Genomic DNA, 13,176 nt, shown 5'->3' with positions numbered 1-13,176 from the left:
TGTGTGTCACACGGATCACTCAGACTACAAAGACCAGTCAGATCACAACTGCCAATCGAGGCGCTCTGCGGCCCGTGCAGGATTAAGCTGGTCGGAGGGGGGGGGGGGTGTAGCGAGCCAGAGAGGAGCCTGGGAAAAGCTGCCTCCAGCCACTTCCCCAGAGCTTCCTGACACACTTTCACTCACAGCACCTCTTCTCCCTGGGCTGCCAAAATAGAGCCAGCTTTGATATCACACACACACACACACACACACACACACACACACACACACACACACACACACATTCTCAAACATACACACACACACACATACACACACACACACACACATTCTCAAACATACAAACACACACAGATCTGGGTGTACAATAGCAAGTGTGACACACAGCCAAGTGAGCTGTTCAATGTGAAATGCAAAATGTTGATCCACGGGGGAGAAGGCGTTGCTAAGTTTCCAAAGGCTCATCTCTCTATCGCTATGAGTCTCAGAGATACTGGTCTAGTCTAGACTAGAGCGTACTACCTTTCCATCCAGAGATCCAGCACTTTAAACCACTATCGCCTCTCAATTTAAACCCCTCCCGCACTTCAGTGTGACTGTCTCGCCTCAAATCTCCAATGTTGTTCTATCTGATTCGGGAGAATACTTCAAACAAACTGTCATTAACCAAAATAAGTCACTTAGTTTGTGTGTGTGTGGGAGGGGGGTGAAATTCCTGAATCTCTGGTTGACGTGTCTGTTTCTACGTAAACAGCCCCCAGGTTGATCTACCCCTCAGCCAGTCCCTTATCTCTCCCCCAGAACCTTCCAGAACACGAGGCGGCAGATTATGTCTGGCTCTGGCCCACGGTGAGAAGAGAGGGACGAGATGAAAAGCAGAAGGACTCGTGGGAGAGGAGGAGGGAGGGAGGGAGAGGAAGAGGGAGGGAGAGATGGAGAAAGAGAGAGAGGAGGAGGGAGGGAAGGAGAGGAGGAGGAGGGAGGGAGGGAGGGATGGAGCGAGAGAGGAGGAGGGAGGGAGGGAGGGATGGAGAGAGAGAGAGGAGGGAGAGAGGAGAAAAGTTCCCCGTCCTGTAGTGTATCCTCTAAGGAGCCCTGCAGCCACTAGAGCCCCCTGGCTTCTCTCGCTCTATCTCTCCATCCATCTCTCTCTCTCTCTCTCTCTCTCTCTCTCTCCCTCCCTCCAGACCGGCCTAAGCCCGGCTCAGCGCGGGCCTCTCTCTGAAGCCCTGACCTGCCTTTGTTGACTGAGCTCCAGGAGAGAGACGAGAGAGAGAGGGAGGGGGAGGAGGGAAGGAGAGGGGAGGAGAGGTGGATCTGTCCTCTAATCCACCTCATCTCCCAGCCCAGGGGGGAGGCGGGGGTCCTCGGCAGAGCCACGGACAGAGAGGTGACTTTGAAAGTGACTCCTGAGAATGGAGGACTGAGGCTGGGGATGGAGGCTCGGGCTGGGGAGGGAGGCTGGGGAGAGAGGCTGGCCATGGGGATGGAGGCTGGCCCTGGGGAGGGAGGCTGGGGCTGGGGAGGGAGGCTGGGGATGGAGGCTGTCCCTGGGGAGGGAGGCTGGCCCTGGGGATGGAGGCTGGGGAGGGAGGCTGGCCCTGGGGATGGAGGCTGGCCCTGGGGATGGAGGCTGGCCCTGGGGAGGGAGGCTGGCCCTGGGGATGGAGGCTGGGGAGGGAGGCTGGCCCTGGGGATGGAGGCTGGCCCTGGGGATGGAGGCTGGCCCTGGGGAGGGAGGCTGGCCCTGGGGATGGAGGCTGGCCCTGGGGAGGGAGGCTGGGGAAGTGTATTGTGACCCAGGCCTAGACCTAACATCCTTAACCCCACCTTCAGACCGGCTGCTGCCTTTGTCGCAGGTACAGTTTAAGACCAAGCGCATAATACAGGTACGGTACACAACATGGCTGCTACTCCGGGCCTGTGGTCCGTTCAGACGCTGCCCGTCAGTCAACAACACCAGACTTGCTTTGTTTGCTCCTCTGATCTGAGGGTCAGCCCTGCGCTCCTCAAGACAACACACACACACACACACACTCCACCTTTACTAACTTCTCCAAACCCTCATTAGTGACAGGTTGAAGTTAATGGTACAAAGGGGGCATGTGGATTACCCGCTGAAAAGTAGCACACACACACACACACACACATAACAATACATATAACCATACACAAATACAATTACACACATAACCACACACACACACACACACACAAACACTCTTTAGGTAATCACGGTAATTTATTCAACCCACCCATCCCTCTCTCTCTCTTTTCTCCCTCTCTCTCTCTTCTCTCCCTCTCTCTCTCTTCTCTCTCTCTCTCTCTCTTCTCTCTCTCTCTCTCTCTCTCTCTCTTTCAGAGCCATGTAGTGCAGGGAGCGCCCAACAACAAAGAAGTGTTTGTTTGCATAACATTATCTGCATACACATGCACCTCACACACACACACACACACACACACACACTCACCAGACAGTGGTGGGCTGGTCTTGGGACTGACTGCAGGCTTCCGTGATCACAGGTGGGGCAGCTGGAGCATCACTGGGACCAATTACACTGAGCCTGGAACATTAGCATGTTTGAGTGAGCTAGGTACAGAGCCAGGAGGGGGGGGTGTGCGTGCGTGCGTGTGTGCGTGTGTGTGTGTGGGTGTGGGTGTGGGTGTGTGCGTGCGTGTGTGTGTGGGTGTGTGTGTTAGATTAAGCAGGGGGGGAAAGGTGTGTACAAGGAGAAACACTCACTTTTGAACAAGGTCTGTGTTTCTGTGTTTCCGCTGTTGGATTGGTCTCTCTCTGGTGAGATGATGATGTGTGTGTGTGTGTGTGTGTGTGTGTGTGTGTGTGTTTGTTTGTGACAAATGACCACTGGTCCATCTGCTGACATGGCCTATCCTGCAATTGCCACCTACACACACACACACACTTTCTCTCCCTCTCTCACACACACACACACACTCTCACACGGCTGGTTCTGTAGATCACCCTCTTTCCTCTCAGACTGATCTCTGGTCAGTCTGATGTTAACTGTTGGCTGGTCATGATGGAGATCATCTTCTTTTAACTGTTTTAATGTATTCTGTAAAGCACTGTGCTACATGTACTTGTATGAACAGTGCTGTATAAATAAAGTTGACTTTGACTATTAGCGAACCCGTCAGCAGCTCCTTATCAATATCTACTCCTCACTGTGTGAGCTTCATGTAGGGAGAATCTGGCCTCAATTTCATGTTGACGCCTAGTTTAATCTAATCAATAGTTGTGTAATCAATCAATGCACGTTAATTATAGGCTATCACTGTTAACTAAATAATTTAGCTTATGTTCCCATTCTTGTAGAACTCTATGGGATTCAAAATGGTGAACTGCCCTTTTAAAATGTGGATTATTTATTAATCTGCTTTTTTATGTTTTTATTTAATTAGTCTGTATCAATGTTGTATCTGAGTAATTCAAATGCTGTTTGTGAACTTTGCCGGTCGGGATGATGAAGTTAATGTGTGGGTTATAATTGACTGTAGTGTTTTTTTAGTGAATAGTCCTACTACACCTGTTAACTGAATTCACTCACAATTGTACTGTAGGTACCGTCACAAAACTCTATGGTATGATGTGCTTAGCATGCTGTATAACATTTGACCACACGGTGGAGCTAGAGCTAAGTGCAGACTTATCTCGTGCGAGTTCATTTTCCCTGGATGCACGTGCGGCAGTTGACCACCAGATGGCGGTACAAGCATAGAAATGTGCTTTCTGTGCTTCTGATGACAAACTACTTCCGAGTCTCTATTCTAGCATATTTCAACCACGCCCCCCCCCCCCACACACACACACACACACACATATATATGCAGATGGTCTTGGTCGTGTTTATACTGTGGGGGGGTAATGGACTTGGATTGATTCACGTCACCGCTGCAGTGCCATATTGTGTTAATTACCCGGTATTACGTTCTTCATATGCAGGCTTCAGCATAACTCTTTGCGCTGTAAACACACGTACGGTTCACCCGCGCGCACGCACGTACACACACACGCACACACACACACACCTCCCACCACAACAAATGTGTCATATTCTAATCCATCATGCATGCATTTCAAGTAGGAGTAATTATCCAAGAGAGCTAATAGAATTACTATCCATTTGTTCAGAGAAATGTTAATTATGATAGAATATTCAGATATGTATACACTTAAATGATTGTATTGATTAATGATTTAGGATTTGCATGCAGAGGTGGTTTGTCGCGATTTAGTAGGGCCATATCCAAGACAGACAGCCGTACAGCCACGTAAAAACCCATCAAATTATTCATTCCAACATTTAAGAGCCACGTGAGCTGCATATCCGCGGGTTTAGTTTTTTTCCCCGCCGACTCAGTGCGCACATCTTGATTTTTATAGCTTAGAAAGCAGCAGTGAATGTGGCTAGAGGGCCCCATTCCAGTGCTGTTGGTCTATTAGTGACCATACGGGATGCGACGCAGAATGGCTGCCAGAGTGCGAACCATCTGTCGGAAAACGGCGGAGCCGCACGTGTGGGTGCCTGGCTTGTCTGCGTGTTCATTTAAGAGCCATTTCTCGCCTAGTTAAAGGGGAACGCCGCTGTCATAGCAAGTTTAGCTCAAATGTCGCTTTGTCCTCCCCCTGCGCTTCCTGCCTTGCAAATGCATGTTTATCATAGTTTTTAGCAGAGGCCCATAGACCTCCATTATAAAGGGGGTGCGCGCACAGAGGAAAAGGGAGCTCAATCAATCAATCAATACTTTATTTATATAGCACATTCACTGCAAATTGCAACGCAATGTGCTTTACAGAAACACGACATGAAACAATAACAGACAGATCAAAACAACAACAGACAATACAACAAGAGGTGTTTAAAAGGCAAGATTAAATAGATTTTAAGGTCTCGCTTGAACGTCTCCAGGGTCTCAGTCAATCTGAGGCTCTCTGGCAGAGTGTTCCACAGTCTGGGGGCATAGTGGCAGAAGGCTGCCTCTCCATGCCTCTTCGTCCTGCTGCTGGAACTGCCTTTCCATGCCTCTTCGTCCTGGCTGCTGGGACTGTCAGAAGATCGGCACCAGAGGACCTCAGGGATCTTGCTAGTGTATATCTAACAAGCATGTCAGACATATATTTTGGAGCACGGTTGTGGAGTGATTTATAAACCAGAAGAAGAATCTTGAAGTCTATTCTGAAGCTGACGGGTAGCCAATGCAGAGTGTGATGTGAGCCAATGACTATTATCATTGCCATTGGCATTATCTCTGTTTTACCTTGATTGAGCTGGAGAAAGTTGTGTGTCGTCCATGCATTTATATCAGCGATACAGTTTACCAGGCAGTCAACCGACCTGTAGCTATTGGGAGCTACTGAAATATAGAGCTGGGTGTCGTCAGCATAACTGGTAGTTGACACCATGCCTTCTTATGACAGACCCGAGGGGCAGCATGTAAAGGCTGAAGAGCAGAGGTCCCAAGATGGATCCCTGAGGAACTCCACAGGTCGTCTCAATGTTTTTGAGTTTTTCTCCACCTACGCTCCGCCTTTCTGCAAGTTCTCTTGAGTTGGTTGATTGTCTCATTTCTCCATGGTGCCTTTTGTTTAGTTGTTACCTTTTTCTGCCTCATGGGGGCGATAGAGTTCAAAGCCATCCTTACTTTGGTGTTAAAAGCAGTTACTAGATCTCAAGCAGGGTACTATCAGGGTACTAGCAAGGTACGGGTACTAGCAAGGTACTATCAGGGTACTAGCAAGGTACGGGTACTAGCAGGGTACTAGCAAGGTACGGGTACTAGCAGGGTACTAGCAAGGTACGGGTACTAGCAGGGTACTATCAGGGTACTAGCAGGGTACTATCAGGGTACTAGCAGGGTACTAGCAGGGTACTAGCAGGGTACTAGCAAGGTACGGGTACTAGCAGGGTACTATCAGGGTACTAGCAGGGTACTAGCAGGGTACTAGCAGGGTACTAGCAGGGTACTAGCAAGGTACTATCAGGGTACTAGCAGGGTACTATCAGGGTACTAGCAGGGTACTAGCAGGGTACTAGCAGGGTACTAGCAAGGTACTAGCAGGGTACTAGCAGGGTACTATCAGGGTACTAGCAGGGTACTATCAGGGTACTATCAAGGTACTAGCAGGGTACTATCAAGGTACTAGCAGGGTACTATCAAGGTACTAGCAGGGTACTAGCCCTATAACACTTAGATTAATCATGATGCTAGCAGAGGCTATGTGGTGTCTGTATGGGTCACCGGGAATAAACAGGTGTTGTGCCGAAAAACGACTGTCTGTCCTGCCAGAAATTAACGCTGAATATCGCCGAATCTGCCTTAGATGAATAGGCTAAATTACTACTGGGGATAGGCTACCTAAAACATCAATAGGCTACTTTTCAGTTTCAGATGGTTATCGTGATAACTTGCTAGCCTATTCTGATCATGAGCCTGCGATGTGATAAACTACATTAAACATGCCCTGATGATAATACAGCATCATACTAAGATGCGATGTGATAAACTGTACATGAAACATGCCCTGATAATATAGCATCATACTAAAATGTGATGTGATAAACTGTACATTAAACATGTCCTAATGATAATACAGCATCATACTAAGAATACGTTCTTAAGTGAAGAGTTATTTGCAATGTGCGTTTTGATGATTTTTTTTTTTTTTTTTTTAATCAAATATCAATAAAATAGCAAATGGGTTGTTTTGATTAAGAAGACTCTCCTTTACCTAATCAAAACAACCCAACTGCAATTTGATTGATATTGATATTTGATTGAAAAGTGATTTATCAAATCGCCCCCCCCCCACCCGCCCCCCCTCCCTCCAAATTCAGGATTGTGAAGGGTGACGATGACGAACTTTTTCAACTCTCTGTAGACGCAGCCTGGAGCGCCGCGCTCTGTCGCTGTCCAAGGTCCTGAAACCGGCCGAGTGGTGCTGAAACCCTCCAACATCTCCGCTGCATCGCAGTTCACCATTAAAATACTTAAATGCACGGTGTCGAGCAGTATTCACGAAGAGCCTGCAGTTCACATTGTCTGCAGAGATGCAGTTCACACTGTCTGCTTTTTGCAGTGTCGACTGGGGTTCGTGTATTAAAAGCACGAAATGCACGGATTTAACGAGGACTGCGCCTGTGCCTACTCCCGGAAACGCTAAAGTTGTATTAAGCTGTGATGTAATTCAATTTACGTGCCAGAGGTCTACTTGGCCGCCCAGTCTTGTCCCGATTTAGCGGACACATCTTACAGGCTGCGTCACACTTTCCTAATTTAAAATGGCGTGTGCTTACAGCGAGAAGCGCCCGTTTTAACATTGCCTTCGCACGCTGCCAGGGCTGATTCTGCCGCGGAGGAGCAGCGGCGGAAGTGCCGCCTGGTCTACCCTACATTCTGCCGCTTTAAATGGGCCTGGCTACGGCGGGTCTACGTCACCGGCGTGTCGGCATGTGGGTTTGACATTCAATAGCCCGATCGCGACTTTACTCGGCTTGCAGCTCGCAGGAGATTCCCGCTGGTTGAGCAGAGCAGTATAGAGAGGGGTTTGCCTTTGACGCTGTCATCCCACGTAATCAAGACCCGAGATCCCTAGGCCACCGCCGCACACTCAAAACACAACCGTTTACCGTTCATCCTACAACCCGCCGCGTCAACTAGAAGCCATGTCTGTAGCGGGATTCAAGAAGCAGTTCCACAAGGCCACCCAGGTAAGGCGCATTGCTTTCTCATCTCAATAGGGAGGGAGTCGTGCGTGTTCGTGCACACAAGCGACAGTTCTCCAGTCGGTGGGCCTCTACACACGGGCAGCGACAAGGACATTTGGTCACGACGCGTTAGGTCCGTCCTGCGCTATTACAGCACACTCAAATACGCGGGGCTCTTCCTCCAGTCACGGTTGTTTGGTCTTAATGCGGATTATTGAGAACGTAGTGTCCCGGGCTCCCATGCCAGGGTGATAATGAATTAGTCATTTGAAACGACTGGCGGAGTGTGTTGAAGACGCGCCACCCACGTCCACTCAATCCGCCCGATAAACGTGCGGATAAATTAATCATTGAAATTGAACACAGCTGGGACGGGTTTTTGTTGTCGTTGTTGCACGGAACACCAAGATGAGAATTGCTGTTCCAGTTAATCCCGTTTGTCGACGCCGCCGTCTGTCGGTAGAACAGATGGCTGGACGATGCGACGAGGAAGACGGGCATGTCTCGCCTTCATCACACCGTTCACACGACTTTCCTCCGGCGGCAGCTCGGAAGGAAAGCTTTTCTGAAAAGGGTTAGAGAGAAAGAACTAGTCGCACCAGCAAAGAGGAGTTATGTAACCGTGCAGTGAGGGCTGGCTTCGTGGGCGGAAATCCCTCTTTACCTCTCTGGCAGCGCGATGACCTCACCGCCCTCTAAACGCACGCGATGTAGTAGACGTTGACATTGATGTATGTATTCACCGGTTCCTAAGACTGGGGGCTGGCGTGTGTGTGTGTGTGTGAGTGTGTGAGTGTGTGTGAGTGTGTGAGTGTGTGAGTGAGTGAGTGAGTGAGTGAGAGAGAGAGAAGAGAGAGAGAGAGAATAGCTATCTGTCTGTCTCCCCCCCCCCATCCTCTCAATCCAGCCATGATCAAATCTACAGATCTGACCAGCTAATTTAGGAGCAATCCCAAAATCTCCTCTGATGTACACACGCACACAGTTCTCTTAACAGAAGATAGGAAGATGAGGTTGTAAGGGATTTGATCAGGGCCATGCAGTTTTCTAGTCGTCTAGAACTTTGCTTGATGTAGTTCAGCGAGTACTATTAATGTAACCGTGTGAAAGGAGCAGAGTCAGACGCTGAGGTGAATCAGGAGCCCCTGAAACACCCCGTTATGCACCGAGCTATATCCTGTTTGGCCTTGTTGTGGAGAGTCAAAGTATCCAGTGAATAGTACAATGTATCCAGGAATGCTGAGTGGACCAGTCTTTCTCCAGCCTATGCTAATTGCTAATTACAGTAGCCGCACTGCCCGGTTTTGCTGATGTGTGTGTGTGTGCGCGTGTGTGCGTGTGTGTGCGTGTGTGTGCGCGTGTGTGTGTGTGTGTGTGTGTTCTATTTTCACTCTCCAGCCATACTGTGTGATTTCACTACTTAATTTTAGGCTTTATGGAGCACGACTCTGAAGGGGAGAGTGGCCATAAAAAATAGAGCTTCACTCAGGGATTTATTACACACACACATACACACACACACACACAATAAATATTCTCTGTCACACACACACTCTCTCTCGCTTTCTCTCTTATTTTTTTTACTCACATTCTCCATCTCTCAGAATCTTCACTCGTCACTCTTCCACACACGCACACACACACACACACACACACACACACAGACACACACTAAACACATGCACAGTCATCTCAGGTTTTCTCACACGTACCACAACCATCCTTCTCTCTCATTACATAAGAGATAATGATGCTGGTGCTGTTTCACACAGAGGAGAGGAGAGGAGAGGAGAGGAGAGGAGAGGAGAGGAGAGGAGAGGAGAGGAGAGGAGAGGAGAGGAGAGGAGAGGAGAGGAGAGGAGAGGAGAGGAGAGGAGAGGAGAGGAGAGGAGAGGAGAGGAGAGGAGAAGGGTGGAGAGGAAAGGCACAGACTGTGAAGGGTGAATACTGAAGGGCTGTTCCCCTCTACACACACACACACACAAACACACACACACACACACATGTAAACACACACATTCACATGCTCACTCACAGACGCACGCGCGCGCACACACACACATGGCACACACACATGGCACACACCGGAAATTACTTTTGTAACCAAGCAATCAGTTATCTCACATTAATGTGAGTGTGTGCTTGCTATGTGGATACATATCTCTGTTTCTGAAAACATTGATAATTAATTACGGTGCTAATTAACATTCACCGGATATTTCTGTTTCATTTCATTCAGCAGACTCGCCAGACAGAGTAATATGGACGTAAACAAGACCATTATCTTTGGCCAAATTTCTTCCTCATCAAGAACCAGAATATGAGTGATTTTCTCAGAAATCACATTTCATCCCATCATGTCAGTTGTCAAGAACAAGAAAAAACGGTGATATTCTCAGAATCTCAGTGTGGTTTATATTTCGCTTTGGTTGAGGACGTGTGCGTGTGCGTGTGTGCGTGTGCGTGCGCATGCATGTGCACGAGCGTGCGTGTGATGCCATCATGTCAACTTTGCCCTTAGCTAGAGTCATGAAGTCAGTCAGATGGTCTGGAACAGAGCAGCTGCTACCCCCGGCGCTCAGCTGATTTTTCATGGAAAAATCAATACGGCTACGTTAGCTTAGCATGACTGCCTGCCTCCTCACACTCACAGGCTTCATTCCCTTCAGCCATGCACACGAACTAATATGCTTCATGTGGTCTGTAAAGGTTGATGTACAGTCGTGTGTACATCCATAAGTCACCACGATGATGACATACGTTGGATGTTTCTTGAATGTCTGTGTGCGAAGATTTCCCTGGGTGTAAATTATTTAATGAGCTCATGTATTATTGCTCACGTTATAAATGTATATACGTCTTACGTACCAATGCTCCTCAATGTAAATCCAGAAAAGTGGACGCCCACGATTGTAGGCCCACCTACAAAAACAAGAGAAGGGAGCAGCTCCACAAGGTAAAAAAGAATAGTTTTATTCACAGAACAGAACATTTCGGAGACCTCAGTCAATTCAGCTTTAAACTCTGCTTTAAACCCTCCCCTGGCCAAATTCCAAACCATCGAGCTCTACCCTCGACTAATCTATGTCGCCTTCCAAGAAGGGCAGCCGGTGAGTTTGGAACAAGCTCCTCATCCTGTTAGAAGGTCTGTCTGCCTGTCTGTCTGTCTGTGTGCCTGTCTGCCTGTCTGTCTGCCTGTCTGTCTGTCTGTGGCACCAGGATGCAGGGGAGAGGACTATGTCTCTGCTTAATGGATTGGAACTGGGCCTGACATAAATACACTCCAGTAATACAGGCAGTGTGGGGGGGAAGATACAGAGAGAGTGGGGGGGGAGAGACTGAGGATGGAAGGGAGAGAGAGAGAAATGGAGAAAAGAGTGATAGTCGGCAGGCTCAGGGGGTTTGACATCACATATAGAGTTTTTCTTCCCAGCTCGGATGGATGTTGAACTAACTAGATACATATCGAACCCAGAACTCCTGTCGAGTTTGCCTGCTTTTTTTTTCCACGGTCCACACCCAGTGGTGCTTTTCAATAGAGAACGCGGCTTCGAGAAGAGCCTCGTTCGCATAGCTATTACACCACCACGACTTCACGATCACGCGTTATGACGACGTCGCTACTGCGGTAATTACAGCGGCGTTTGATCATGGAGCGGATCTACGGCGAATAGCGAACCGGTCCCGCCCGTCCGCCCCGGTGAGGGTGAAGGGAAGATGGAGGGTGTTTGTGGAGGGAGGCAGGGTGGAACCGTGCGTAGTGAAGGAACCTTGTTGAAAGTGTGTTAACCGTCTCCCGGCGGAACCAGGTGGCATTTGTGGGCTCTGCGAAAAAGCTGTGTCCGTGTGTGATGAATGATTTAGACCTCCGGCGCTTTCTGCTGAGGCACAGATACAGTAGAACCAGGCAGGATCGTGTGTGTGTGTGTGTGTGTGTGTGTGTGTGTGTATATATATAGATATAGTCGGGGCCCCTCTAGCTGCCCACAGGGCCCCACACATAGCGAGCGGTCTGTGTGACGCTTTGCAGGGATCGTCGTCGTCGGTAGACGCGAATCCCCCTCCCACCCCCGTTGACCCTCTGGACACAGCGGAGCCACAACGCGGTCCGACTGCAGCTGCCACACTGGACGAGGCAGGCGCAGAACAACTCAGCCCAGCCGGAGTTTGAAAAGGCCATCTTTTTACTGGCTGTCTCCTCTCTCCCATTTCTCATGTACTTGGCACATGTAGCTCTTGCGCCGTGTGTGTGTGTGTGTGTGTGTGTGCCTGCATGTGTGTGTGTGTGTGTGTGCCTGTATGTGTGTGTGTGTGCGGAGGTGGATTCAAGCCTCATCTTTCCTTTGGCAGAGTGGGATCAGTTTAGACTATCGTATAGCAGATACGGTGTCTGTCTGGAAGATTCCACGCGGACGAGGGGTGGAGGAACGGCCGTAGTGGGTCTGTTTCTCTGGTAGACCTGTGTTGTAGTGGGTCTGTTTCTCTGGTAGACCTGTGTTGTAGTGGGTCTGTTTCTCTGGTAGACCTGTGTTGTAGTGGGTCTGTTTGTCTGGTAGACCTGTGTTGTAGTAGGTCTGTTTGTCTGGTAGACCTGTGTTGTAGGGGGTCTGTTTCTCTGGTAGACCTGTGTTGTAGTGGGTCTGTTTCTCTGGTAGACCTGTGTTGTAGTGGGTCTGTTTCTCTGGTAGACCTGTGTTGTAGTGGGTCTGTATCTCTGGTAGACCTGTGTTGTAGTGGGTCTGTTTCTCTGGTAGACCTGTGTTGTAGTGGGTCTGTTTCTCTGGTAGACCTGTGTTGTAGTAGGTCTGTTTCTCTGGTAGACCTGTGTTGTAGTGGGTCTGTTTGTCTGGTAGACCTGTGTTGTAGTGGGTCTGTTTGTCTGGTAGACCTGTGTTGTAGTGGGTCTGTTTCTCTGGTAGACCTGGTTGTAGTGGGTCTGTTTGTCTGGTAGACCTGGTTGTAGTGGGTCTGTTTCTCTGGTAGACCTGGTTGTAGTGGGTCTGTTTCTCTGGTAGACCTGGTTGTAGGGGGTCTGTATATCTGGTAGACCTGTGTTGTAGTGGGTCTGTTTGTCTGGTAGACCTGTGTTGTAGTGGGTCTGTTTGTCTGGTAGACCTGTGTTGTAGTGGGTCTGTTTGTCTGGTAGACCTGTGTTGTGGTACTGTAGGTCTGTTTGTCTGGTAGACCTGTGTTGTAGTGGGTCTGTTTCTCTGGTAGACCTGTGTTGTAGTGGGTCTGTTTCTCTGGTAGACCTGTGTTGTAGTAGGTCTGTTTGTCTGGTAGACCTGTGTTGTGGTACTGTAGGTCTGTTTGTCTGGTAGACCTGTGTTGTAGTGGGTCTGTTTCTCTGGTAGATCTGTGTTGTAGTGGGTCTGTTTCTCTGGTAGATCTGTGTTGTAGTGGGTCTGTTTCTCTGGAAGACCTGTGTTGTAGTGGGTCTGTTTGT

General features: G+C 49.0%; 1 protein-coding gene across 1 annotated transcript in view; it reads left to right on the top strand.

Annotated features, from left to right (window-relative positions):
• Positions 1 to 7,688: 7,688 nt before the first annotated feature.
• Positions 7,689 to 13,176, top strand: part of sh3gl2a (SH3 domain containing GRB2 like 2a, endophilin A1) — a gene marked incomplete at both ends in the record, with an annotated part of 42,599 nt that continues 37,111 nt past the window's right edge. Inside the window, one exon of the mRNA XM_084454624.1 lies at positions 7,689 to 7,733. Within this exon, the coding sequence (XP_084310750.1) occupies positions 7,689 to 7,733 (45 nt within the window). The remainder of the gene's footprint in view (positions 7,734 to 13,176) is intronic.

Source organism: Borostomias antarcticus (assembly GCF_949987555.1).
Source record: "Borostomias antarcticus genome assembly, chromosome: 20".
Classification (NCBI taxonomy): domain Eukaryota; kingdom Metazoa; phylum Chordata; class Actinopteri; order Stomiiformes; family Stomiidae; genus Borostomias; species Borostomias antarcticus.
Note: the sequence above shows the minus strand (reverse complement) of the source record. Positions and strands in the feature narration are given on the sequence as shown.